General features: G+C 42.5%; 2 protein-coding genes across 6 annotated transcripts in view; both read left to right on the top strand.

Moving 5' to 3' along the window:
• Positions 1–5,133: 5,133 nt before the first annotated feature.
• On the top strand, positions 5,134–24,533 carry ZHX1 (zinc fingers and homeoboxes 1). Of its 4 annotated transcripts, XM_085314998.1 has the most exons (3): positions 5,134–5,420; positions 10,355–13,720; positions 18,894–24,533. In XM_085314998.1, the coding sequence occupies exon 2, from the start codon at positions 10,572–10,574 to the stop codon at positions 13,188–13,190; it is 2,619 nt and encodes an 872-aa protein (XP_085171124.1). In that variant the 5' UTR covers positions 5,134–5,420; positions 10,355–10,571; the 3' UTR covers positions 13,191–13,720; positions 18,894–24,533. The 4 variants fall into 4 exon arrangements, with proteins under 4 accessions (XP_085171124.1, XP_085171280.1, XP_085171203.1 ...); XM_085315154.1 differs by lacking the exon at positions 5,134–5,420 and having other exon boundaries at positions 8,199–13,720; positions 20,153–24,533; XM_085315077.1 differs by lacking the exon at positions 5,134–5,420 and having other exon boundaries at positions 8,199–13,720; positions 19,550–24,533.
• A 2,878-nt stretch (positions 24,534–27,411) lies between these two features.
• Positions 27,412–27,794, top strand: part of CUNH8orf76 (chromosome unknown C8orf76 homolog) — an 8,906-nt gene continuing 8,523 nt past the window's right edge. The window contains exon 1 of one of the 2 annotated variants that reach the window (XM_085314716.1): positions 27,412–27,781. In XM_085314716.1, the coding sequence (XP_085170842.1) occupies positions 27,665–27,781 (117 nt within the window). In that variant the 5' untranslated portion in view covers positions 27,412–27,664. The remainder of the gene's footprint in view (positions 27,782–27,794) is intronic. The other variant, XM_085314798.1, reaches the window with a different exon arrangement.

Below are 27,794 nucleotides of genomic sequence, written 5' to 3'. Positions count from 1 at the left end.
TTTGTATTTATATTTTTGATAACTTTTGTAAGTGGCACTGATTTTCATTGTTTAATATTGTGGTAGTTTGTAGAGTTTTGTTTACTAAAGAGGTAAATTATATCTGTGCATGTTTATCAGTCTTTTGTCTTGACATATGTTTACTCAGACTCTTTAATTTTTACATTTTGTCATTTTCACATCAAATGGTGAATTATGCAAATCTGATTTTTCAGATAATGATTAGTTCCTGTTACTCACAATTTATGTCAAACAGCTTTCAGTTTGAAATTAAAATTTAATTAAAAATTCCCCTAAACAGCATAATATGGCTGTATTATTAATTAAGCTGCTGTAAATGTGTAGAATGCCAAAAAATACATTTATTCAAGCGTGGCTTTGTGTTTAAAGCCTGCTGATACGAGACAAATATGATACTTACTCATACTTATTAAACTGATTGTTTCTGTGATAACATATCCATGTCCATAGAGAGTTTTAGACCTGGTAAAGCTTGGGCTCAAACAGGAATGGAGATCTTAAATAGAAAAYGAACTGCTTTTTCAACTTCGAGGGAAACTAGTCCTCTGTCTTTCAGATCACCCGTGCCATCACTCAGCGCAGCAGTCTGCAAAGGGAATGCCTTCCTATGATGCCAGTCATTGACTGCCACAGATTCAGGCTTTTGACTAAGATTTTTCCATTCAATTAAGGTGGCTTGCTTCTAAAAAGAAAAATCTGTGTGAATCAAAACTGTCCTCTTTAATACTGATTTTTTTTCTAATTACTCTTATCCCATTAATGAAAACTTACGTGTTTACAGTGAGAACAGTATTGCAGCTATTCAAACTACTCATCAACCACTCTTCGTTGCTTTTAATGAGTGTAATTATTTTAATGTTAATAAATTGGATAGATATTACTCATATAAGGATTATGTTTAGTATATACTTGAAATATTAATTTATATTTAAATTTAAAGTGTTTCTGATTAAAACTGATTTTGATTTTTTTCCTGCTCTAGATAATAGCATGTTTAAATATAAAACTGAATCTTTTCTTCTTACCCTTCATTCTGATGCTGTATTATTTTGTGCTGGGGTTTTTTTGCAGCTTTTAAGTTGCTGCTTAAATGTATTTTAAATACATAGTGTGTTTATTTGTAGAATTCTAGTGTCCATTCTCATTCAAATCAGTAAGAACATGATTTTGACCCTAGGCTACCTATGTAGTTTAAAACTACCTAAAGATTTTAAAACAGAACTAATTGGATTTTTTGATTCAGCATTTAAATTTAATGTAAAAAAAAGCCCCACAGCTCTTCATCTTAGTGGCAGTGTTTTAGTTAACTAGTTATTTTTTGCTTAAAGTTTTGTGCAAATTTTCCAGGATTATGCTGATACCTGGGATACAAAAAGTGAAACTGAGTAGTCTTTTGTTTTGTTTTGTAATCTTTTTTACTTCTCTGTCAGGAACTGAATATCAGGGATCTATGTTCCTCCTGCAAAAGTTGCTCACATGCCTAACACCTTTGGGATAACAGGGCAAAAGATGCAGCCCCCTGTGTTACCTAGGTCAGTAGCTGCCAAACTGCAGGTTGCAATTTCGAGTGGGGCTTTAAACAGTTACAAGGCGGGGTGGGGGCGGTGTCGTATTTCTGGTGGAAATTAAGTCACAGAAGTGGGGTTCACTGCCAGAATCTGGGGCATGAGCCTGGAAGTGATGCTAGCTCAGCCTTTGGTCTCACAGTTCATCCGAGCTAGTCCATAGATCTGCCTTTGTCAATGCCATGGTCCTGCCCTCCCTTTCCCTCAGCCTTCCTTCTCTTGTGCTGGCAGTAGTGTCATCACTTGTAGCCAAGTGGTAAAAGTGGAGCAGAGAACTCATCTGCTGGAATACTTTCTTACTTTTGCTGAGTTACATTTCTGCTGAACTAAAGGCCTTCATTTAGATGAGCTCCGACCTATCGCTGAGCACGTAGGCCAGCAGCACTGTGAAGTAAAACATGTTAAACATGTTAACTGTGAACTCCTGCTCTGTACACTGTGCAGTGGGCTGAGAAACTTGTTCTGGTCTGTTAACTCTTTAAGACTGTGTTACTCRATTGTAACTTGAGCACACAGTCATGTCTCAGTGACTTCCTAATGTGACCTTACTTCCAGATTCAGCTATTTATTCCACATCTTATACACTGGGAATGCTCTATGTTTCCCTGTCTTTTGCCTTGTCCCTAGCCTGATTGGCAGTAAGCAATGTTTATTCACATTGTGAATGCATGATGGTAGAGAAAAGAGGGGGAGATCAGTCTTTGTCACACACAGAATAACATGTTGTCTCCCACAGAAATCAGCAGGAGGACCTACGAAGTAAAGGACAGGACTCAGCAGGAGAGTGGAGTCAAGTCGTTACTGCAAATAAAAATGCTTTGCTTTTGGCAAAGGTTAACTTAGTGCACAGTGGTATTTTAGTAGGTAGTTAAGACCTGCAGAGCGTGTTTATGCAGACAGCTTGGTCTGCCTTCTTTCCTTCTAGTTATGAGCTGAAACATCCAAAAATCCTAGAAAATAAGAATGGAAGGGGCTTCTGAAGATCTGGTCCAGCTTCTTCCTTGAAGCACGGTTAAGTTTGCAGTTATGATTGCTCAGGGCTTTGTCCAGACAAGTTTTGAAAACGTCCAAGGATGGAAATTCCTCTAGAAGTTGCCAGCAGATACCCACAACCTGTTCAGGCAGCCAGTGTCAGTCTCWAGCCAACGCTGAAATGCTGTGACTCTATCAGCACTGTGCCCCCAAAATTATATTCATTGTAAAGAAATGTGGAATGTGAGAGCATCTGCTTTATTACTTACAACATCCCTTAACATTTATCTGTAGCGTACCAAAAATATATTTGTATTGCAGCAGGATGCAGATGAGCCTGAACTAGCTTGACAAGCTCAATTTGGCTCTCGCAGTAGTGTTAAGCTGCACTAGGAATACTTGCACTTGATGTCAGTGACTGAGTGTTCTGAACGTGGAGAGGGAAACTTAACCATTGTACTTGTGTTATGAGAATTACTGCTACATGAATGGTGTTGGTTGGATCAGGTGAGAGGATTACGTCCTAAAGAAGCTCTGTGAGATGCTCTATACTTGCAAGCACAGACAAAAAAAATACATCTACGCCTCTGATACGGAGGAGTCTGTCTCACTAGGTGACCTCTTATTCTTGCCTGTCTTTATGTGATATGACTTACAATTTTAAAGCTGTTATATAATACTRCAAATACTCTGGAGGCACATAAACTTTTTTTTTTTTTTTTTTTCCCTGAAATATCAGCTCACATTTTTGGCTTCCCAAAAGGTGGAGAAGCAAATCATGTGGCAAAGAAGATAAAGGGCTTTCTGTGCAATCTGTGCTCTTTCACCTTCTCACCACTTCCTCAGAAAGTGGTGGCAGGTCCAAGAGGCTAGAATAGACTTTAAGGAAGACTTAGGATGGAAAGTAGGTGGGTTTGARGCTTGCAGACAGTATTTTGAGAAAGCATGTGTGGGCAAGAGACCACAGCAGTCTTGGTGTTGGAAGAGGCTCTGAAGAACAGCTGCAGCCTTGATAATATGTCTTCAAGCATTGATCTTCACCTTGATGAGCRTTAAACAAATCTTATACAATAGAATCATAATGTTTTCCTTTCAAAGTGACACTCCAAGCACTTGCTTTTTCCCATTTGAGAAACTCTGGCTTATACAAACACTAGTTTTATATGTTTATGTCAAGTGTTTTGAGATCCTTTACAAGTAAATCATGGATCTGTGTCCGTTTTTAATTGTGTCACCTGGTAAGTCCTATTTTTCACTCTCTTGTAATCTTTTAGATGACAATTTCTTACACATTGTTTCTGTTTAGAGGCTGTTTTTATTATGTTCCTTGAATTTCAGGGGAACATTCAACTGTTCCAGAAGTAAAACTTGCAGAGAATGTGAAGGGAAGCAAGGAAGGGGAAGAGAGACAGGCAGCCTCAGTGTAAAAAACATACTATCTTTCTTCTTCTGAGCAGCTCTGTACCTCAGGGATTAGACATAAAAACTTTAAATTTGGCAAGGATCTAGCCCTGAGGTCTGAGAAATGACTTTGCTGTTTTTTTTTAAGGCAGAATTATGAGCTATAATGTATCACCACCTTTTGGTGTCCAAGGAAGAATTTGYAGGATATTTTGTTACCATCTCTCCATCATGCTTTTCTGCCTGTCATGCACGCTTGCAGGCTTCTTTAAACCACCTGTATTTAATGAATCCTCTGCTGCCTGTTTATGTTGTTATTTTGGTAGTAATGCASTGTTTAAACTACTGCAGCTTCTGCTCCCGTAAATACCGCTGGCCAAGGAGGAGATACGAGAGTGCTGCAAGCTGGTAAGCCCAGAGCGCCGGTGCCGCTCGTTTGAAGGGAAGAGAGCTCCCAAGCCTGCTGTTGAGAAGACTTCGTATTACTGCAGTGACAGGCAAATATTAATGAAGGCAAATAGCAGCCTGTGTGAAATCTGGTTTCCAGTGTGACGAGGGCAKGTGCCGTTAGTCGCGTTCAGTGGGGGCGGGAGACAGGAGAGGGAGACGGTCTGTGCTGCGCTGTCACCTCTGTGCGCGGGGGTGCCCGTGGGGTGCCCGCGGGCACGAGCGATGATTCGAGAATGAGTCGGGCGCGCGAGCGGAGGAGACCATCTGGGGGACTGCTGCGTTAGTCTCTGAAAAAGCTGAAAGGTGTCTGGGGACAAGAGCTCCGGGGAGTGAAGGCAAGGTCTTGTACTTCCAGCACGAGACTAGGGCCTGGGAAAACTAAGGTCTCCAGAAATTTTTCAGCTAAAAAAAATGCAGATATGAGTTGAAAGGAACATTTTGTGAAATTGTGCCTGTGCCAGATTGTTTAATTTTAAAGAAGGAAATCCCAAGAGAACAAAACCTTTTGTTTTGACATTTCAAGAAGAAACTTTTTTGATAAACAATTTCTAAAAGGAATAATTTTTTTCTGTTCTATTTCTTTTAAAACCAATATGAAATAAATATTTGGAGGTTGAATTAAATGTTTATTCAACCCAAAACATTGTTTTAAATCTTTTCAGGTCAATAATTCCTTTTTTTCTTTTTTTTTAATATAACATCACAGCAAAGAAAACAAAACACAGCTATAACTATGCCAAAAATGTATCCCTAGCTCTGCTACTTTTTATTGGATATGATAAACATTTGCATAAGTGATCTTAACCAGGTCTGATACTCACTTTCAAGAATAATCACCCAGAGATATGTGATGTTAGAAGTGTTGAGTGCTTACAATTTGCATTGAACACTATGGAGATCTAAAAATCAAGGCCTGCCTGTGTGAAGCTGAGCTGCCGTGATGACTGGATAATGTAGAAAATACATGTTTATGCGACTGAGGAGTGGAGAGTGGTACCGTATATGCTGAAGGTACTTCTTATGCAGTGTGACTATGATTACACACTTGTCAGATCTGATCAGTAGCATCTATAGGATCAGGCATAAAGTCCAGTTACGGCCTTATGTTTCAAAAGCAGTAGCACAAATTACTGTGCTCATCRTCGGGGTACCTGGCGGCATTTTACAATATAGATAGATAATCGATGTCATTTAATAGTCGCTTCTGGCCTGATATTCTGAACAGTTTACTTTGATGGACCCTGCTTAGTAACCCATCAAAACCGGTGGGGATGAGAGTTAACCAAGAAAGTCTGGAGGCACATCCTGTGGCAGGCACGGTTGCTGCTGTGCCAGGTCCCTCATTCTCAGCCTCAGCACAGGTCTGGTTTTGCCTTATCTTATAGCTGTGTGTGGGCAGGAGCTCTTGGTATGTGCAGCCCACGTTACAGATTGTAATGCAACACGGCCCTCAAGCGTGCCCTTACACCTTCTAGCGCACRTGAAGTCCTCCTGAAATCAGTTTGATAAACATTGCTGCTTTGTTGAATTGGAACCAGACCTTATTTTAAAACCAGAAGAAAACATGAACGTTGTCAGGTTTAAATTGAGCTTTGGTTGTTATTTTGCAGCGATAAGCAATCATGTCCTGTGAGCTTTGAGAACGGTGAACAACTGATGATAGTTAGGAAGAAGCTAATTAAAGGGTTGGAGATCCTGTATTGTCATGGGTTAACTAGAACATAAAAGGAGAAGACAAAGTAGTGGTTTCCGTGTTGAGGAAAATTGTAGGCAACTTGGAATCAGGGTGATTTTAAAACTTAGAAGCAGTTTCCGCTGCTGATATCTTCTCCTGAGTCACCCTGCTCGTGTATTCTTGCAATCACATTATTTGGTTTTGATCCTGCCCCCTCCTTGCCTGCCTGCTGGATTACAGTGTCATACAGCAAGCAGGGGGAAATGATTTTTGCATAAAGCAGACAACCTGAACACACAGCAAAGGCTTTCTGTAAGCTCGCTTATCCTTTGCTGCATTAGCCATTTCTTCCTGGGGAGGGGAGAAGAGGTAGGTAAAAATTCCTGTGACAAACACCATTTTTACGTGCATTTCCTGCTTCAGCCCTTTATCTTTTTCCTTCTCTAAGCTCTGAGGCAGCAGGTTTCTCTCTGTATTTAGAAAATATTTATCCAAATCTGATATAGAGAGAACTTTGAGTGTGCAATTTCACTCAGGAGAATAATCTCTGTTAAAATAGCAGTTAATGAATTGGGATTGTTCACGGTTTATGTTCTATTTGTGAAGAGCAGCTTCCTGAGCAATTGTATCTTCAAAGAGGCCATTTAAGGTCCTGAACCTTCAAAAATGTATGCTTGCACTTAGATTTTTATATTGCTGAGATATTGTCTGTTTTGTGAGTTTATTTTGCTGGGAAAGTAGCCCGTGTGAAAAACTGAGGTAAAATCCTCAAAGGGGKTTACAATAATGAGCAAGTCTTGAAGTGGAACTAATTTGAAGTTTTCCTCCAAACTTCTTTCACTCAAAAGTATCGCTTTTGAAATATTACAGACACTTGAAGCATGCCRTGATAAACCAAATTGCACAGTATGATTTCAATATTAACACCAGAGGATAAAAACATAGGGCAGAACAGGAAAAGAAAAGCTTTAATGATATTTAGTCATGATTAGTTGACCCTGAAGTATTTAAGGGACAGGCCAAAGCAATCTCTTAGTGATGATCTTTAAGAATTTATGGAGGTTGGGGATGGTGGCAAACATGATACTTGCTCTTAAATGAGGGAGAGAGGCATGAGCAGGAGAGGAGAACACTTAGGGATTTATAGATCAATCAACCAAATCTTTGCTCCCAGAAAAGCACAAGAAGAATTTAGTAAAAAACAGTCTGTAAGCACCTAGACAACAAAAAGATTCTAAAAATAATTGTGGATTTGTCAAAACCAGATTTTGTCAAGCCAACCTGTTTGAGTTTTTCGTTTTGTTTTGTGGGATTTTTTTTTTGTTTTGTGGGATTTTTTTTTTTTTTTTTGCCAGAGTAATGTAATTGGCCTAGCGAAACGGGTTAATTGGGATATTGCAAACCTTACCGAAGTGAAGATCCTGACGAAGGTCCTGCATGGCCTTCCTGTAAGCAGTGTGGGAGAGGTGTCTTAAATGCACTGGCATAAAAGGGTGACTCGTAATTGGTTTGATAAACCACTCAACTTTGAGGTTTTTGTAATCCCCTGGGAGACTGAGGGGATGTGCCAGCAGGGTGCCGCAGAGTCCCACTAGCAGCAAGGAGAAGGGAACAGTTTTTAACATGTATGGAGGACAGGCAGCTGGGAGGGGTTGCAGACATCTTGCTGTGTTACAATTTTTGTGAATGCTGTTGTAGCTCTTCATAGCTCTATGTTGACATAACATAGGTTTTTTTGAAGTTACAACATCCTCTTTAAAAAAATTCCTAGTGTAGTCAGAAGAGCGTGAATGAAACTTTCTTTTCCTGAAACCTGCTTGCATCAAAGAAACATGTGAAACGTGTTGCTCAGTTGGCAAACAGTAGAGGGGTTGGATAATCTGCCTTTGTACACTGAGCCAGACTTAACCCCAGCAAATCAAAACAGAGATGTGCTACAGAGATTTAACTTAAGTTTTTTCTGGGTTTTTCTTTTCTTTTTTTTTTAAATTATCTTGAGGTTGCTTCAGTGCTGCGTGCTAGGTCGAACGATGCTTTCGCTTGCAGGCTGTGCCAGCTCAGCTTTGACCCTCAGCAAGCTCCTGCTCTCCCTCAGGCTGCCCAGGGCTAGATTCTGCAGTGTGCATGAGGCATTGCAAAGTGCCTCAGTTGCTTTTCAAGCTACAACTTAAGTTGGTAGTAATAGCCTTCAAGCAGCTTTTGAAGATYGGCATTACTGAAATTTTACTCAAGATTGCGGAAGGATTAGGTAATACCACCCAGCTCTTCCCCAGGAGAATTACTCAGTGCTTACTCTTGGCAAGTGTCCTTCTTTTATGAAGAGTCACCTGCGCCCTGGAGAAGCGGTGTGGTTAGTAACGCTCTACCTCTCACCCCGCAGGACGGCGAGACAAACGGATCCGTTCAGTTTTGCTTTACAGTTCTCTCGCTGCCAGGAGGAATGAGGGGGCTTGCGAGATGTACTTTTATATACTTGAAATAAATAACTTTTACACTTGTGCAGAGTTTTACAGACTGCCAGCACTAACTTGTGGGAGAAGGAATCTTTTTAAGTCCAGTGCYGTTAAATAGTTGTCATTCCGGGATGATGATTACCTGAGAGTTATTGAGCRTTGTCAGTGTCCTCGTGCTGTGTAACCGTATCCTTGGCATAAAGAGCCGATCGCGTCAGGCTGTGCATTTGGATGTAAGCACAGAATTAGTGCAGATAAATTTGGAAGGTCACTATCTAAAAATATTGGGGGAGAATAATTATGAAAAAAGTGAGGTGTGGCGCACGCTTTCAAAACCAGAGTTTATAGAATAGCGCTCTGTGGCAGCTGTGGATGAACACTTTTTTTTCTYCCCCTAAACAAAATATGAAGCTAAGAATTATTCATTTCCCTCCTGTCCACAGCCTCTGCCATCCACATAATCAAAACTAACAAATCATGTTACCATAGTGTGGAAAACAGTATTTCTTTCTCTCTTCTCATTTCTTGTATCTGCCTTTCCTCCTTCTACTCTGCTCCTCTTTTCMTTTGAGAGTGTCACGAACATGTTATGAGCATGTCTGTTCTTAACCTGTTAAAAGCTGTTCCCTATATAAACTATCTGAAACAGCCCGCAGTCGTTGCTACTAAGCATTCCTCTTGAACTTGAGCATGCAGCCACTTTGGGGAGCAGATGATGTTCCACTGCCTAAAAAATGACATAGTTTAGGGATTTCTGGTATGAGAAATTAGTCTGTGATTTTGTATCAAAAATACTATTAAAGAATTTATAACCATCAGTGGTAGTTTCTGCGTCACTTCCAAGGCACTGATTGTGGCCCCAGTGGGATAAAATTCACTCCTGTCTATGCTATTTAAGAATACATTTATTCTCTGAGTTTGTTTATGCCTCAATTTTATTTAGTTCCTCTTTTTCTTAGAAGTTGACAAGGGATCTTCTAACAGAAAATACAGGATTTTGTTTGGCTCCTGCTTACTATTTCAGTCTTAATGCATTTTTCTGGTACAATTCACTCACACAATCGTGTCACCATTAATGCACAGAGCCATGAAAACAGATTTTAGTTAATTACCACGTGCCAGCAATCAACTTTTATTGGTCTGGGGTTGGTCTTCAATTGCCGAGTGACGTTTGGGGAGCAAGGAAGAAAGGGTAGTCATCTTCCGTCTGTCAAAGTGCTTAAACTGGCATTGGTTCACCTGTTTTCAGACTGGGAAGAGAAGCCCCCCTGCACTTGCGTGTACCCACTTAATGCAGTAGAAAAACACTCTTAACCTGCCTTTTCACAACCTCTGGCATAAAAAACATGACCGAGTCGGTAGCAGAGAGGTTGGATTGGGGAGGGGGGTAGTTTGTGGTGGGAGGGACTAGTGCCCACAGAGCAGTTGAGAGAAGATGTATACTTTGGACAAAGCAATCCAAAGGCACAAAAGCAAAAATGGTGTAGGACAGCTGATCTCAACATTGTGCCAGGCTAAAAGCTCCTGAAGAAAGGGAGACAGACAATGTTATTCAGTTTATACCATCCTGAATTTTATGCTTTTCGCTGCATTGCCATGAATTAGAAACAAATTTCGGACTGTAGTAACTGAATTGGATTTTACCTTTCCTACCTTAGCTTTGAGCATTTCTTCTTGGAATGGGTGTACCAGTTTAAGGAGACAAGCAGTGGCAGATTGAACCCCTAAGGACTGAATTACTTGTAGCCATAGTATGTAGTAGAATAGAAATTAGTTATTTAAATTGAACTAATTACGCTGTCTCTTCTTTGCTGCAGGTGGTGGATGTGGACTTTAAAACAGTGTGTCTCAACATTTCATCCTCAACTATCTATTTTTAATCTGATTGCACTACAAAAGAAAAGCTGCTAATGGGATAAATGTTGAGACGTTGCAAGAACTGACTTGAAGTACCAAAAGCCATTACTATAAATCAAGAAGAGCTCGGAGCTAAGTCTGTATCTGATTAGTCAGTATCATTTTCATACAACAGGCATGGCAAGTAAACGAAAATCAACCACACCTTGCATGGTCCTAGCCAATGAGCAGGATCCGGATCTAGAAATGGTGTCAGATTTGGAGGGAGGACCACCTGTACTCATGCCGGCAGAGAACCCCACAGCAGAAAGTGTAACAAGTGATGAGGATGTCCATGAGTATGTGGATTCAGACAATCAGAAAAATTTAAAAGTAGAAGGTGGTTATGAATGTAAATACTGTACGTTTCAAACTCCAGATCTCAATATGTTTACTTTTCATGTGGATTCAGAACATCCCAATGTAGTATTAAATTCATCCTACGTTTGTGTAGAATGCAATTTTCTTACCAAAAGATACGATGCTCTCTCAGAGCATAATTTGAAGTACCACCCKGGAGAGGAGAATTTTAAATTGACCATGGTGAAACGTAATAATCAGACAATCTTTGAGCAAACAGTAAATGATCTCACTTTTGATGGGAGTTTTGTTAGAGAAGAAAATGCTGAACAGGCTGACCCTTCTGAGATTCCCTCATCAGGGATCTCAATTAGCAAAACTCCTATTATGAAAATGATGAAAAACAAAACGGAGACTAAGCGCATTGCTGTTTTCCACAATGTAGTTGATGACATTCCTGGTGAAGAAAAGGGAACTGAAAATGAGCCAAACTCTGATGAAGTAGTAGAAAACCCACCATCGACAGTTTCTGAGTCAAAAGCAAGCCATTCAGTTGTTTGCAGTGCAGCAGATGTAGCTAGTGCAGTAGTGACTCCAGCACCAGTAATTCAGCCTGGAGTGGCACAGGTTATAACAGCTGTTACAGCTCCACAGAATCCAAACCTGATTCCAAAAGTCTTAATACCTGTAAATAGCATTCCAACCTATAATACTGCTTTGGATAACAATCCGCTCTTGCTTAACACCTACAACAAATTCCCTTACCCAACCATGTCAGAAATCACTGTTCTTTCCACTCAAGCTAAGTACACGGAGGAACAGATTAAAATATGGTTTTCTGCCCAACGTCTGAAACATGGTGTGAGCTGGACACCAGAGGAAGTGGAGGAAGCAAGGAGGAAACAATTTAATGGCACAGTGCATACTGTGCCACAGACAATTACTGTTATTCCAGCACACATTTCTGCTGCTAGCAATGGTTTGCCCTCCATTTTGCAGACATGCCAAATAGTTGGTCAGCCAGGACTTGTTCTCACTCAAGTTGCAGGTGCAAATACACTACCAGTAACAGCCCCAATAGCTTTGACTGTAGCTGGAGTCCCAAACCAAACGCAGTTGCACAAGAGTCAAATTCATGCTGCTCAGCCTATTGCAGAAACCAAGCAAGTAGCTGCCATTCCAGCCCCTCAGTCTGTCAAAAATGAAGCCACACTAGTGAATGCTGACTCTTTCAGCATCCGAGCAAAAAAAACAAAGGAGCAACTGGCAGAATTAAAAGTCAGCTACCTAAAAAATCAGTTTCCTCAAGATTCAGAAATTATTAGGCTTATGAAAATAACAGGCTTGACTAAAGGAGAGATCAAAAAGTGGTTCAGCGATACACGCTACAATCAGAGAAACTCAAAGAATAATCATGGGATTCATCTCAACAGTGATTCATGTGCCACCATTGTTATTGATTCAAGTGATGAAATGAATGAGTCCCCAACAGGAGTCACTCCACAGAGCAAGTCATCGTGGAGTGCTTTTCCTGATTTTACCCCACAGAAATTCAAAGAAAAAACGGCTGAACAGCTGCAAGTCCTCCAAGCAAGTTTTCTTAATAACCCTGTCCTAACAGATGAAGAAATGAATAGGTTAAGAGCCCAAACCAAACTTACTAGGAGAGAGATTGATGCCTGGTTTACAGAAAGAAAGAAATCAGATATCTTAAAGGAAGAGGGAGCTGACCTGAATGACAGCAATGCCAGCAGCTCAAAAGAGGAGGCTGGAGAAACATCTGTGGGAGATGGAGCAGGGCCAAAATCAGGGAGTTCCTCTTCAAGCAAAATAGGCAAAAAATCACCAGAGCAATTGCACATGCTTAAAAGTTCCTTTGTCCGTACTCAGTGGCCATCTCCACAAGAATACAACAAGCTGGCAGAAGAAACTGGGCTCCCAAGATCAGAAATTGTGAGCTGGTTTGGAGATACTCGCTATGCCTGGAAAAATGGTGGATTGAAGTGGTATTATTACTACCAGAGTGCCAATGCAAACAGTCTGAATGGACAAGGCTTTGTGAGGAAGAGAGGGAGAGGAAGACCAAAAGGGAGGGGGAGAGGAAGGCCTCGGGGGAGGCCTCGGGGAAGCAAGAGGTTAAATAGCTGGGACAGAGGTGTGTCTGTCATAAAATTCAAAACTGGAACAGCAATCCTGAAGGACTACTACATGAAGCACAAATTCCTTAATGAGCAAGACCTTGATGAACTTGTAGCCAAATCTCACATGGGATATGAGCAGGTCAGAGAGTGGTTTGCAGAAAGGCAAAGAAGATTAGAGCTTGGAATAGAACTCTTTGAGGAGAACGAGGAGGAAGATGAAATGCTAGAAGATCAGGAAGATGAGGAAGAAACAGATGATAGTGATACTTGGGAACCTCCCCGACATGTTAAGCGCAAACTCTCAAAATCAGATTGATGTGCAATTTGGGACTTGGGGGTCAGATACCCATGAATTGGGTTTGATATTATGATGAAGAGCCAAACAATTTATGATGGCCTTCTGTTTTAGCAAGCACTTGCTTAGTATCTTCCCTCAACCTAAGAGAATGTGGGCAAGATGCTACATGGGCAGGCAACCAATACAGGCTTCCTTGCTACCAGAGATGGACATGCTCAGGCCTAGCCTAGGACATGGGGTTGTAAGTCAGCTCCAGTTCAGCTCCTCCTCTTCTACGTTACTGATGGGAAGGTTCATCATTCATGTGACTGCTTCTCAATATTTAATTGCCTTATGTTGTTTAATTCCAAAAAAACACAGACACATTTTCCATTGTTATAGGAGAACACTGCCTGTTCACGAAGGAGGAAAATACAAAAACCTAAGATGTCTTTTTGCAAACATCACTTCACCTGAAAGGTTTCAAGGCCTGGGTTTATTTCTTAAGGAAAGAATTCAAAGCAAAAGAGAAGGGGAAAAGTGTGACAAAGGAATCAATGAACCTAGGGGTGAGAATTACTTGGTTTAAGAAAATGAGATGGTATTGGTACCTTTTGTGTATCTTCAAAGTGTTTTGGGTTTACAGAATTTGTGCTGAAATTTTTCTTGTTGGTAATTATGAGCGAACTGAATGAATTTAAAACTAGAAGATGCTTTTCGTTAAACTTAATCAGTGTATCCTACATCAGTTTAATTTAAATGCCTGACAGACTTGATGCAGTGGATAGCAAGATTTGTTTTTAGCTTGTGCAGTCATTCCTTTGTTGGAAAATGGTAGGAAAAATAGGCATATTTCTAACCAAAAACTGTAAGTTCTTCAAATCTTACACTGTATTTTTGTATTTTTATGATAAATGGGGGGAGGGGGGAAGGAACTGCCTAAAACCTGTTCAGAGTTGTTTAGGGTTTTGCAAGAATACACAGATAGAGAGACGAAAAGCGTCTTCAGGTGCTAGTAAGAACAGTTTTTAAGCAAGTTTTGCAATGCTCTGATTTTTATTTCTCAGAGTTAACTTATATGTTTTTGGATGCTTAGGAATGATAAACACTAATGTTTAAGTGTTCTTATTCAGTAGTAGCCCAATTGAATAATTTGTGTGCAAGTTTAACCTAAATTCCTCCTAATGGATTCAGCTCACCACTATGCTGATTACTTTTAGGACTGCTGAGTGTACACACTTATTTTTAGAGATTAAGTTTGATCTGTTTGAATTTGAATTACAAAAGTAGCTTAATCTGATAGAGAACATCTTCTGCATCGTAAATAAGTATCTTAAAAAAAACAGCTTGGTCCTAAGACTGTAAAATAGTAGTAGTGTTTGATAGCCAGCTTAAAAACAGTGGGCCATTTTGACAAAAGTAAGTTTATGCTGATGAGCAGTCCAAGGAAGAGTAGTGTGTTCTTGCTACTATCTGCCTGCCTTTTTTAGGGATAGGTTACCTTAGATTTAGGTGTCAAAGGAAGGAGTTGAATTGATGCTGCTGTTGCCAGCATTGTCTGCTTTTGTATTGGCACTAGTATTCTAGCAGTCTCCTCTTGCACATCTGTCAGCGTCTTCTTTGTAGGCATCTGCTTCTGTTGATCAATGAGAGGCAGATTAGTTTAGAGAAAATGGGTCCTAATGTTTCCATATTTCCAAGAACCTAATCTAGAACTATTCTTTCTTCCTTGCTGTAATAAGCAACTGTCAAAAGATCAAGACACTTCTTTCACCCTTTTTTTATGATATTCTGAAGCACAGGAGTCTGCATTAGACCATCTTTTTTGTGCTGCTTATGGGTGAAACCCAGGTCAAAACAAGGGGAAAAATGTCTGACAAAAAATACTGTTAACCTTCTTGACCACTGCTCCCCCTCGGGACACATGTAGCTGCCTTTCTGCTCGCAGATCTATCGGGCTGCCTGAGTTGCAGGAGGATGGTCTGCATGAAAGCCAATTACTAGGGTGAGGTCTTCTGCCTGTTTAAGTTTGCTGGAAAGACTAAGACAGTGACTCTTAGTGTGTATCACACAGAAAAAAAAAAAAAAAAAGAAAACACTTCGTCCTAAGACTATAAAATAGTCTTATAGTTTCACAGATTGTGAAACTATTTCCTGGCTTTGAGTCGGGGGAAACAGGGCACAAAGCAGCCAGCAGTGTCTCTTGGGGCTTATCACTGTGAGGACAAGCCTGTCATCCCTYAGTTTAACTTTGGGGTGAGGGGGAGAAGCACAAATGTTTTGTCACTGTGTTTCGTGGGAGTCCCATGAGTCCGGATGTCAGTGGTTTAAGGGAGAGAATCTGGCCTTCTCAGCACTGACTGCTAGAAGTGGTTAGGAAGTATTCTCATTTGGCAAGTAATTGTATGGATGAGGCTGCTGCAGATGCTAGCAAAGAAAAAGTCACGTTAACTTCAAGCTCCATATGGGAATATAGGGTCAAAATTCAGTGTTTGCTGAGTGGGACAGGACAAAATAAGCAGGGAAAGACATGCTATTTTAAAATTTTTAAAAATATTCAAGCAAATCCCTAAACTTCTTGGAAATATGCCTCTAGCAAGCAAAATCTGGAGCTGCCTTAATTCTTAAGGGTGAGCCAGAATTAATTCCCTCCCCCAAAATGAATAACCTGTCTAAATAAATTTCCCCTTTTTGTTAGCAGAGACTGCATTTAGCTTAGCACTGAATCTAACCTTCTTAAAAAAAAATAAAGATCTGAGTTAATTATGTAATTAAACTGTGAAATTTTCCATTCTGGCAGTGTTCTGTTAAGGAACACTCAACTACAATGGTAGGCCTTAGCACATCTGGTCTGAAAAACACAGGAAGAGGAAACACATTGTTTATCAGACTAAATATAGTTGGATGGAAGTCTACTTTCATTAAAATGATCAGAGATGATTGTTGATAGTATACTGGGTCAGATTTTCAGCTACTGTAAATATTATAGTTCTGTGTATTCCAATGGCTATAATAGTATTTACAGCCTGTTGAAGGACATCATCCTTTTGCAGAATACAGAATTTAYGTGAAACCATGTGCTGTGGGTCAGTTCCTGAGGGATGCAGAGTAGCCACATTTCCTTACAGTTAGATGCGTGTTGTAAGCTTTTAAGTAGTGCTAAGGATAAGAAAAATCTGAATAGGTTCACCCTGAATGATAGCAGTTATATGCATTTATTATTGCTCATAATCTGACTCTTTTTTCTGTTTGCAAAAATGGARTCCATTAATTACCAGTTTATTGCATCTTTACAATATTTATGTATTTGCACTGTGTGCTAGGCAGAGGCAGACACCTTTCCAGAGTCCTCCTTCATCAGAACTGACAGAAAAAGCAGAGAAAGAGCTGTCAGCATGTTGGTGGTGTGACAGAATGGACTGTTTTATCTGTATATTGGGATTGTGGYTGATGGGAACTCAGAGCTACTGGTAGCAGTGGGTTAGCCCAGATTCTTCTCATCTAACCATAGGCTACTGCATGCCTTATTTAAGTGGCCAAGGCACACTGTGTGGTCAACTGAGAGAAGCAGAAACCACTTGGGGGATGGAGGGGATACGGCACATTCTCATTCTCTGCCAGTTGCACAGAGGCAACTTTCTGAACKTAAGCATGTCAGCAGGTGTCTAAAATTGATGAATCTGAGCATCCTGTTCACATCCACAGTGCACCTCTGCAGCCTGACTCCCTCTTGTAGCTTATCTGCACTTGGACAATTTTGGGGTTCCACCTGGAGTGAGCTAAGTTGACAGTGGGGAAGAATGGGGCAAGAAGGAACATCTGCTCTGGAATGAGTGTCCGTATGGGATTTTGTCTGTTTTTCAGAGTATCTGTATGTAGACAAGCCTATGGTGTGCTTCTGTATTTGTTTCCTTAAAATTGAGCTAGTTATGAGCCAGGCTTTAATGATTGTCATTGAGAGTGAGATGAGGAAACTGRTCTTGCTCAGATCTTACCTCTAGGTTGTTGGGTGGTTCTCGGTCTTCGCTGAGAGCACTGCTTTSAGATTTACTGTGAACGTGAGCTACTCCAGAACTAATGTAGAGCTTCCTTTTCCATCCGCTCTTTCTGCCAAGGGTACCTGATCTGATTAGGCTAGTTACTGCTGTCTCTGAAATTCAGCTAATGTGGGAATAAATATAATCCTATGCCAGATGGAGAGAGGGAGGGGGGRAAAGAAAGTGGTGTCAGAACAAGGTGAGGCATCCACTATCACTGCGTTGTGCTGCTTGCTAATGTTTTTCATTAGCCTCTGAGGGCAATGAAAGAGCACGATTCCATCTAAATAGTGCTGTCTTCCCAGTATCAACCTCCTAATGACCCCAAAGATGGAGTTAGTTGTAAAAAGRAAGTCAGACCTGTCCCTCCTGGAAGGTTTGATGAACTGACACTGGCTTGTAAAAAGTGGAAAGGAAGGAAAATGTGGAAGCTTGAAGTCTGTGACTTTTCCTTGCCCTGCAGAATTCACTTACCTAAAAATAAGCAAAACAAGTTTTATCCTTGCTGTTCTGACAGAATAAGTAAGTTAAATATTGCAGTTACTCATCTGTAGCACCTAGAAAGCTCGGCTTTGTTTTGAAAGCAAAGAGAGGAAAGATACCTAGTACCTCATGATTAGCATTTAGTGGATTATCTCTAATACACTAATACACTGCAGCAAATTAGGCCATTCAATTTTTGAACTTTGTCCAGGACCATGTTTAAACCTGCTTTTTCACAACATTATATGCAGTATACTTCCTAGCTGTAACTTATATTATTGGGAAGGAAGCTCAGTGCAGGGTGGACACATTAAGTATTTTTTTCAGTGCATGATTTGCTGACTTTGGGCAAAAGCCTATTTTCTTCCTACTCACCAAGGAACTCTGTGGCAGGCAAAAGCACTTCCTTTTCCTCTACAAATTAGAGAAAGGATTTTTTGGAGCTCATTCAAAGTGATTCATAGCCTTATGCAGTCCTGTAGGCCAGGGAGGCCAGAGACGCAGGCATTCACCTCCTCCGTTTTCTTCCGAAATGAGAGCACAGCAGAATCTCTGACAACTAGTTGCTGACTGCTGAGTAACCGAGATATTGTTTAAGGTGGAGGGCATTTTCCTTCTTGCACTTACAGAGTACTGTGTATTCAGGTTGGATCTCAGTGTTTGCTTCTGTAAATATGACAGTATTAATTTGTGTCCTCCACCTCAGTCCCATATCTGTCTGTATTCATATCTCCTGAGGAGAAAAGATAAAACATTAAGGTTCTGTAATATTAAATATCCATGCCCTAACCTGAATGCACAAAAATAAGAGTGCAATAAAATATAGCTCTATTATTTAATTCARTTTCTTATTTCTTGGGGAATCACTTTGCCTACCTTAGATACTAATGGAAGGAGTGTATCAGTGATCAGAGATCATTAAAATTGTTGAGAGTTGTTCAGAATGACTGGGATGATTGTGTAAATTAGAAGTGGAAAAGACTAGTAGAGGGCTCAGTGCTGGCGTCACTCCAAGCTTTTAGTATCCTAGGATAAGCAGGTTTAGCAGGTAGCATGACACAAACTTCTTGGGTCAAGTTACTTGAGTTTTGATTATGTACTAAAATGCTGCAAGAAAAAGATTTGAAAATGAAATAAGTTGTAAAGAAGGTGGAAAATCTCCTTAATAACTATTTATAAATACCCAATAGCTCAAATTTCTGTATCATTTTCTCACTTTTAGAAAAGGGAGATTTTTGAAGCACAGAAGATTTACAACCAGTATTTTCAAATTAATGGCCTGAGTTTTGGGGAGGTTTTTTCCCTTCTGCAGTGAAGMGAATCTGCACTTTTCCAGTGGATGCTTATTGCAAAAATGACTTTCGCGACATTGTAAAGTACAGTAATTAAGGATCCTGTAGCGCCTTCCATGTTTTAAGGTGGGAYTCGTCTAATGATACGTAGATGTCTGCACCTGAGCAAGACATCACGGGCTCCGTTGGTAGTGCTGAAGAGCTAGCCGGGATAGCGATGAAGGCAGGTCAGCTCAGCTCGTCCGGAGCGCCCGCAGGCGGCCCGCTGGGCTGYGCCCCGAGCTGGTCCTTGTGCCCTGCTGGGCGTCGGTTGTGCTTATCCCTGGGGCTCCCCCCGCCTCCCGCTCAGCGCGTGTGGGGAAGTCGGAGGCCTCTTCGGTGGGAGCAGGTGGCACTACGGTGGCGGATAAAGGAATTGATCCTTGGTTATAATACCATGGCTTCAATGTGACACTTCATTTCTAAAGTATTATAGAAGTAAGATTTCTATATAAACGTTGGACTTTGCATAACTTAGAATGTGTTAAGATACATAATATTTGTGTCCAATTGATCAAAGTATTTCCTTATGCTTATTCAATACTAGATACCTATCATGAAAGTTTCCCTAAAGAATCTGCTAGAATGACAGAAGAATTGCCACGTCTTCGTCTGTGATACGAAAAGATGAACCACAAGAGCTTCATTATGATTTTGAAATGTTCCTCCCCTCTTCAGTTCCAGCTTACAAAAGTGTTCTCAATTTTGCTCAGTTGATTATCTGCATGTATACTTAAGAGTTTGTACAGATATGCACTAAAAATGAGTTGCCCTACCTGGGAAGGCTTTATATTGTATAGAAAATGTGGCACTAGGTACTGCTCTTCATGTGCACAGGAGAGTTAACAGGTGTCAATCTCGTTTACAGAAATGATGGAGCTTTGCAATTTCTTTAMTATATTGCAATATATTTAAATGTCCTGTTTGACATGTGAAATGAAATTAAGTTAATGTGTTGTTATGTATTTGAAGTATGAGGAAGACGATTCACTAACGACCAGCAAGGTTTTTAGAAGGTGTCCAGTTATGTAGCAGTCTGTGTGATCTGTCTGGTGTATGTAATGTTAAAGGAAGCAACAAGACTATTATTGTGTAGAATGAAGAGTTTCTCTTGATTGATGCAATAGCTTACAGTGTCTTTCCTTTGTAGCTGCCCAGTGTGGTGAAGGGGAAGCAATTCTTGAAAAAGTTCAAGATAACTGGTTAACTGTGAATGGGCCTAATCTTTCGTGAAACCAAGAAAATTTTTGGACACACACAGGACTTGAATACTCAAAAGGATTGGAACTTAGTGTTGTGCCAAAGTTAAACTACTGCAGTTGGCAGAAGTTCTGCACTGTAAATAGAAGACTGGTTAAAAGACAGCTTGTAAAAAAAAATATCAAATTTTAATACAGTACGTTTTTATTCTGATACATGATGGAAACATTCTGTTTTAGACCTTTTTTGAAGAGGCTACAGTGACCACTAGATTTTGTCCTCCTATATTTTGTTTGGCCTATTACTATATGTTCTAGTAAGATGGGCTTTATTGCCTGTGTTCTTTGATATGTGATTAAGCTTATAGCTTTGAGTGACCAAACATTTTACAGAGTAAAAGTTCTTAGAAACAGTATAACGTAACTGATATTTCTGTGTCTTATTTATCAGGCTCTGCACAAACTTGGAAAGTTGTGCTGGACTTGTACAACTCATATGGGAACGCAGCATACTTCTTGACATTACAAACCTAAGCCTTTGTGGCAGTATAGATCTTGTCTTTGGATTTATTTTTATTATGTTTTTGAGGCAAAGAAACAAACRAATGCTGCTGTAAAATATTTGTAATATTGCCATTATTGCTTTCTGTAGCAATTTCTGCTTTTGCTTCAACAGATAAAGAAAAGAAATCAGAGATAGAAACCTAAAAGATGCTGGTAGAAGAAAGTATCCCATGGGAACTTCAGAAAATAAACTTTGTACCAAAAATTTGAAAACAGAAATAATGGAATAAATCTCTCCTTACTGAGTGTGTGTGTTTTTAAAAGATTGTGTGGAAAGCGGGAGAAACCACAGTTGTATGGAAACATTGCAATTCAGATCTTTTCAAATGCCTTTTCTTTTCCCCTGTTCACAAAACTGAAGTTCATTGGTTSCTCAGACGTATTAAATTTGGGAGAGTGRTTTTATTAAAGAGCCTGCATGAGGYCAGGTTCACATGTGAGCTATTAGAACTGTTTGTTGGTAAATGTTCTGCTGTATCTGCAGGCCTGGGACATTCGCATGATTTTTCTGATGAAGGCAGATGCTCTTTATTCTCACATTTTAAAATACTGGGRTGGGGAAAGAGGGGCAGTCGGGAAGACCTCTCCCTGAAGCCCTCATCGGCTGAACATCACATGTTGTGGCTTTGGGGCTGCTTCTAAAACGTGCCTTTTCTCCAGCGAGGAGCGGTCTGAGACTAGCGCTTTTCTGCCAGAGCTCCGCATCTCTCCAGCYGGCCCGTGGGCAAGCAGGACTCGCTGTCGCTCGGGGAAGCCCCTGGCCGGGTGCAGCAGCTCAATACGCTTCGCTGGAGGCCCCAGATCATGCCTTCAGACCTATCCCTGGGTGAGAGAAATGGGTCTAAGCTGATGTAACTCTACGCTTTGGCTTAGGTCAGTTCAAAAAAAAMGACATGGGTGCGAGAAGCAGTGACCTATATGCAGGGATGTAGACAAGCAGTAGTAGTCAATACAGCTTGATCTTTGTCCAAATAGTTCTACTCAGTTCAGCGAAGAAAATAGGGGAAAAAAATGTTTATTCAAAGATCTGCTGCCTAATGAGGGAGTTGCTGAAAAGCCCTGGATTATGCATTTTTAAATAGTTACCTTTTTTATTTGGCGCTTTATTAGTGATTCTGGAATGCTGCAATTTAGTCGATATTTTCACAAGAGAGCAGCTGGCTTTGTGGGTTGTTTCCCCTCTCCTAGTCTTCTCTTCCCAGACCCACCCATCTTCCCTTTCTTTTCATACTATCATCAAATGGCATTTTTAATAATTTAAAATACAAAGCCATTTTGTGCACTGCCTTATTTTTCTTTTTTACACCATACAGTGATCTCTAGAGTGATGTTAAGTTGCTCCGTGTGGGGTTTGCTTTGCTTTGAAACACTGCTGGTGGTGGTCTCCAGGCTGTTTGACGGTGGTTTCTAACATTTTTGGTTGTTAAATGACTTGTTGCACTTCAAATCTTGTAAAATGAAACCTTTGAATATATTTATATGTTTCAATTTTGAATATATTTATATGTTTCTACTGCAATAATGTTGAACTGTTAGTATTGTGAATAATTCCTTTCCCATGTGTGTTTCCTTACAGACTCAGTGCTGAGCTGATGTTTATTATTTTAAAATATTTATTTGGTAGAAAAAAAGAGAAGGGAGAGAAATTGTTTGTCTCACCTAGTTGATTTGTGTCTTTGGGTGAAAATAAAGGTCAGTGTTTGGCAGTAATTCTTTTTTTAGTGATTCTCAGTTTTCCTAAACGAAATCCAAATAGCAAGAAACAGAATTACAGTGAAACCTGTCGTAAGGGACTAACACAGAAGAGGCCCCACAAAAAAGCGCCTCTAATAACGATGTGTCCTGCAGCAGTGGAGATGATGATACACCGCTACCGCAGTTGTCGCTGCTCCTTTCAAGGAGCCGGCAGCGGGTCCAGACGAAGCGCAGCTGCAGAGGTTTCTGTCCTGTGCGCCCAGCACCCACGGACGGCCATCCAGTCTAGCGATGGAAGTGACTGGCCCTTTTTCTTACTGACAGCGCAGTGTTAAAAACTGTATTCGCTTACGTATGTTTTCCTCGTGTTCTTCTCCCTTCCCCAAATTACTGGAAGTGAAGCTAATTTAGAGCAAAGTCCGTCCTTGATTTCTGCGCTTTGTTTGCCTTCGTTCGTTCAGCGGTGTGTCCCCCCTGCTTTGCCTCACCCGTTGTGCAGCCACTGGTACTCGCACAAAGCAAGCATGAAGCCATACAAGTTAAATTTAATAGCAGTTTCCACTGGTCCTTTCCAGCAGGGCAGAAGCTGCCTGGGAAACGAGGCGCTGGAGAATCAAAAGAAAAAAAAAAAGTTTGTTTCCCTCGCAGAGACAGTCTCCCCTGTCAGCCTCCACATGGAAAAAGAGACTGCAACTGCAGAAGACCACAAGCTGTGAGGGTCATTCCAGGGCAGTCCTGGGGCCCTGGATATATTTCTCCATTCCCCCCTCCCACCCCCCGTTGTTTGGATTTGTTCCTCTGTTCCTGCAAAATAGCAATACTGTAGGAAGTCGGCTCAGTTCCGCGGCTGCTGTTACAGCAGAGGTTCATAACAGCGCAAATCCGGCTGCTTAAACGATGTCCTAGAGTTGCCACTSGGTGCTGCGTAGTCCTGCCAGCTCCTGGCGGCTTTACAGTAGAGGTAACCAGGCCGCTGTGCCCACTGCAGCCGGGTTTCGTTACCAGCAGCAAGCCTGAGGCAGGGGAAGGCTGTGAGTTTTCAGAGACCAACAGACAAAACTGAAAAGGGGGCACAGAAGGAGTGCACAAACTTTGCTGCAGCTGACAGCAAGACCATTTTTTCCCCCGTTAGAGCAGTAGATGTAATGTGAGACGCTGCGTTTTGTGCTAACCGGCGTGTCAAACATTGCCATTCACCACAGCGCTGCAGCTTCAGTGCTTGTGCTGCGGGGTGAGTGAAGGGGTCCTGGTACGTCAAATCAGCACGGAAACGGTGCAGGCGTGCAAATAGAGAGCGCTGCTTTGAGATGCTCTCCGGCCCSGCATCACCCTACCCTTTCTTTACAACACAGCTTTTTTCTTTTTTCTTTTCATCCACGTTCTCATGCGCCCAAGGGTGCACCCGTTCTGTTCAGCRTTTATATTACTAGACAGCAAATAGTTGCAATACGCATTAATAGCCGAACGCATCTGTACTGCGCGCACCCTTTTGGCAATAACGGCTTTATTGGTTTTTGTGAGGCCAGAGGGGGAAGGATTATGGCCCAGTTATCATGGCTTATGAGGGGTTTGAGAGGCTGCACCGTTTTAAGGTGGATCAAGCAAACGTACTATCACCATGAAATGCTGCCTGTATTGCCCTCCTGTGTTAYGACTAGGGAGAGTGTCCCCTTATGTCTGCCACCACACAAAGAGCACGAAAGATGCTGCAAAGAACTTGCAACCTAAATAAAAGGCAAGAGACAACAAGTCGAGAGCTACAGGGAGACTGCAAGACAACGTCTGCAAATAGAGTTGTGCCTCTCTTTCATGAACATGTTTAGGGAAGAAGCTGTTACGACTGTGAAAAAACAAAACTAATCTTCCCTCAAGGTATGAATATTTCACAGCATCTGGAAGAATCCAGTTAATGATTCGGGAACCACCCGTGCTGTGAGGAACTCTCCCCATGGGTCTCTGCTCTCGTCACTGCAGGCAATGCTCTTGCTTTGAGGAGGGAACCCGGCTCCCTTTTGCTTTCTTCCAAGGGCAGCTCCTTTCCAGCATATTATAATAAAACTATAAACCATGTGAGAGATGGATTGTTCCTTTGCCGTCGTGTGTGGGTAGTGCCTACCCAAACAGGGCCCTAGCTGCTGACCGAGGTTTCTGGTTTCTACTGCGCGTGTTTGATGGTCGCTGAAACCTTTGTGTGCGCAGTCYCTTCCTGGCAGAAGGGTGTCTGGGCTGCGGGCAGGACCCATAGGGGCTATCACAATACAAATAACATCAGGARTTACAGAACTGCTGGGGAAGAATTTTCTGAATTCATTTTGCCTCAGTAGATTGGAAGGCTGGGAGAAGAAGGGTTGTTGTGATTGAGAGGGGCTCTGTCTGCCACGTGGCGTTTCATTCCCTGGCCCAAAGGTGCAGGCAATACGGCAGCATAAAAAATTACTACCTATCATTTGAGCTGTTTGCCATCCAGGCTTTTTCTGTRCCCACCCTGATTGCAAGATCAAACACACTGGCTTAAGCCCCATTCACCAGGTCTGAAGCTGGGTCCCAGCCCTGCGCAGCAGCGGTCCCAGCCATGCTCGTGTGAACAGTTACAATAGCTTTGCTGATGCACAGAAACTTGTTAAGCAGCTGCAACTTACTGGAGCCCGTTTGTTTTATTAGTCTGATTTTCATATGCTGAGCTAGTGGTTTAGGCTGGCAGTGAAGTAAGACCTTGGCTGCCTTTAGGGGAAGATGTGCCCGTGGCTTGTTTTCGTCCCTGAAAGCATGTCTACGCGGAGCAGCTGCAGCACTGCAGGCTCTCAACGGGCTCAGGTACTCCCAAGCCCCTTGAAGGTGCCTTTTGCTGAGATGCTGCTCTCCCCTGCACAAAGCCAAGGCTAACAGCACTACTGCAAATCATGCTGTAAACTAGGCAAACGGCTTTGCTTAAGCACAGCGGGAACTTGCATGCTGGCAGCTGCACTGATGACTTGGGTCTTAGGGGAGAAATGGAGCTAATCTCRAGTGCTGACAAGGCACAGGAATTTCCTGAAGTTGCACTTTTGTATTTCTATAGCTAATATACAAGGAGCCTTTTAAACGTCTGAGGGGAGGYGGGGGAAGGGGAGAAGCAGGGAAGGAAGAAAGAAGAGAAGCAATCTTGCCTGCGACTTATGACTCAAACCCTGCAGTCAGCTGCTGGGCCCCCCGTGTGGTGCTCAGGAATTGCTTCTCTCCTATCATTTACCAGACAAAGACATTCTCTGCATTGCAACACAGAGCCTTTGCAGACCACGCTGGTATCCTCAGAGGAAAGGATGGCTGAAACCCCGAGCCCTGGAGGCCTCCGCAATCCAAGCTTGCAGCCAACTGGCTATTCTTGGATTTGCCCCTGGGAATGCCTTGCACTTTGTGTTTTACTTTGAGCTGGTGCCACATTTCAGTTTGATTACTCATGCTTCATCTTCAGTTTTTCTTCTTCTCTTTGATTTGTGCTTAATGGTCTTGCTGGAGTTCAGTGCTTTACTTGTCAGGCTGGACTGGTGTATTGCAGCATGGCTGGCAGCCCTGGGAGAGCAGGAAAGGAACGCGTGTGTCCAGTATATATGAGCAGAGCATATACATAACTGGTCAGACATGAACAGTGCTCATGCAGCACTCCTGCAGGTTGATTCCTAGGTGCTTGGCCAGTCCCACAGCAGCTCATCACACCAGTCCACATGCAGAAAGAAACTGGATGGTTTTGGTGTGTGCATGCAAGCTCTGATGGTGGTCCTCTACCTTGATGCTTGTAAATAAATGACTCCAGCAAGTGCAGCAGACTCCTGATTCTTCTGGAGATCTACTTGCTCAGCATATTTTCCTATGCTCAGGAGAGTTTATTTACTACGCTCAATAGCAAAGTTAAAAGCAAAAACAACAAACAAACAAAATCCTCAATCCCTTTTTCTTTTCTGATCAAATCTACCTGCYAAAGTTTACTTTCTACCCCAAGGATTTATGTCAGCTAAAGCCACATGCAGTCACAGCTATGCTGGCATGGAAGAATACTTTGAGCATGTAGCCAGACAGAAAGAACCAAATAAACCCATGTATTTCACATTTTCACCAAAAGGAAACCTTTCTGATTTGCCCTGCCAGTAGAGCTTTGGCCTCCCAGGCTGTTCTGGTAGAGATGAATTCATTAGTCCATTTTTCTGTACAAGGATAATCTCTCAGCTGACTTGCCCCAAATTTGCATGGTAATCAGCTGTGCCAAAGCAGACCTTTCTGGATGGAAGGACTGGCAAGGCAGAGAAAGGAAACAACACTACAGTTCGCTTAAAGCACAACACACACTTTGTGCATGGTAATACCATGAGGAAGGGCAGAAAGCTGGAACACATACAACATTTTTTCCTGTTAATTGAAGTTACTGAAATACACTCCCAGCCCCCCTASAATATGCACCGGGTCCAGACACTAACATCGTAACACTATGATTATACAATTAATTTATCTAAGAAGGGAAACTTAGGTTCGAGCCTTTGCTACAGCATCTTACAAAACACCTRTTTAGATGACTGGTGACCAAAATCCTCAGGAGAGCCGTGGACGACGGTCCCGCCCCGAATCGGGGCCCGGGCTTCACCCGTATCGCCCAGCTCATAAAACTGATGCGCAAACGCGCGGAGCCAGGACGGCGCCGCTTTCCCGGGATACCCGCCACGAGGCGGGCAAGGCCCGCGGGACAGCGCTGTTCTAGCACAACCGGCTCCCATCTTCCCGGCCGCGCAACCAGCCCTAATTGCGAGCGGGGCTTGTAACGCGCAGAGCTCCGCCAGCGCCGCCGCCGCCTCCCTCACGGCGCCCGCCCGCCGCCCCCCGCTCCCAGAGTGCCGCGCTCCGCGCGCACGGCACGCCGGGAGCGGCGCGGCCCGCGCTCCCCTTCGGCGGCCGCGCCTGCCGGCGGCCGCTCCGCTCCCTGCCCTCATCCAAGATGGCCGCTGCCAGCACCGCACCCGGCAGCCCCCGCTTCGCCGCTCTTGTGCGGCTGCGGGAGCATCCGCTCTAGCCAGCACCGTCGCTTAACTCGGTGCCCCTGCTAGCGCCGGCCGYCGCTCTCGGTGGTTCCTCTCCGGAACGGCGCCGCGGCCCAGCAGGGGGCGCGCTACCCCCCCTTGGCTAGCCCGGGGCACGCTCTAGGCGGCACTCTATGCTGCGGGAGGGCGGCGGCTGAGGCGATGGAGCTGCCGTTGGGCTGCGAGTTCGAGGACTCCGTGTTCGCCCAGAGCAAGGAGAGAGGCCCGGGCGGCGGAGGCGGGGGAGCGCCGTACAGCGCCAAGCGCTGCGAGCCCCGGGTGAGGAGCGGGC

This window comes from Rhea americana, unplaced genomic scaffold, assembly GCF_003343005.1.
Source record: "Rhea americana isolate MKP2758 unplaced genomic scaffold, rheAme1 scaffold_0, whole genome shotgun sequence".
Classification (NCBI taxonomy): Eukaryota; Metazoa; Chordata; class Aves; order Rheiformes; family Rheidae; genus Rhea; species Rhea americana.
The sequence above is the reverse complement of the archived record's forward strand: the minus strand, read 5'-3'. Positions and strand labels throughout refer to the sequence as shown.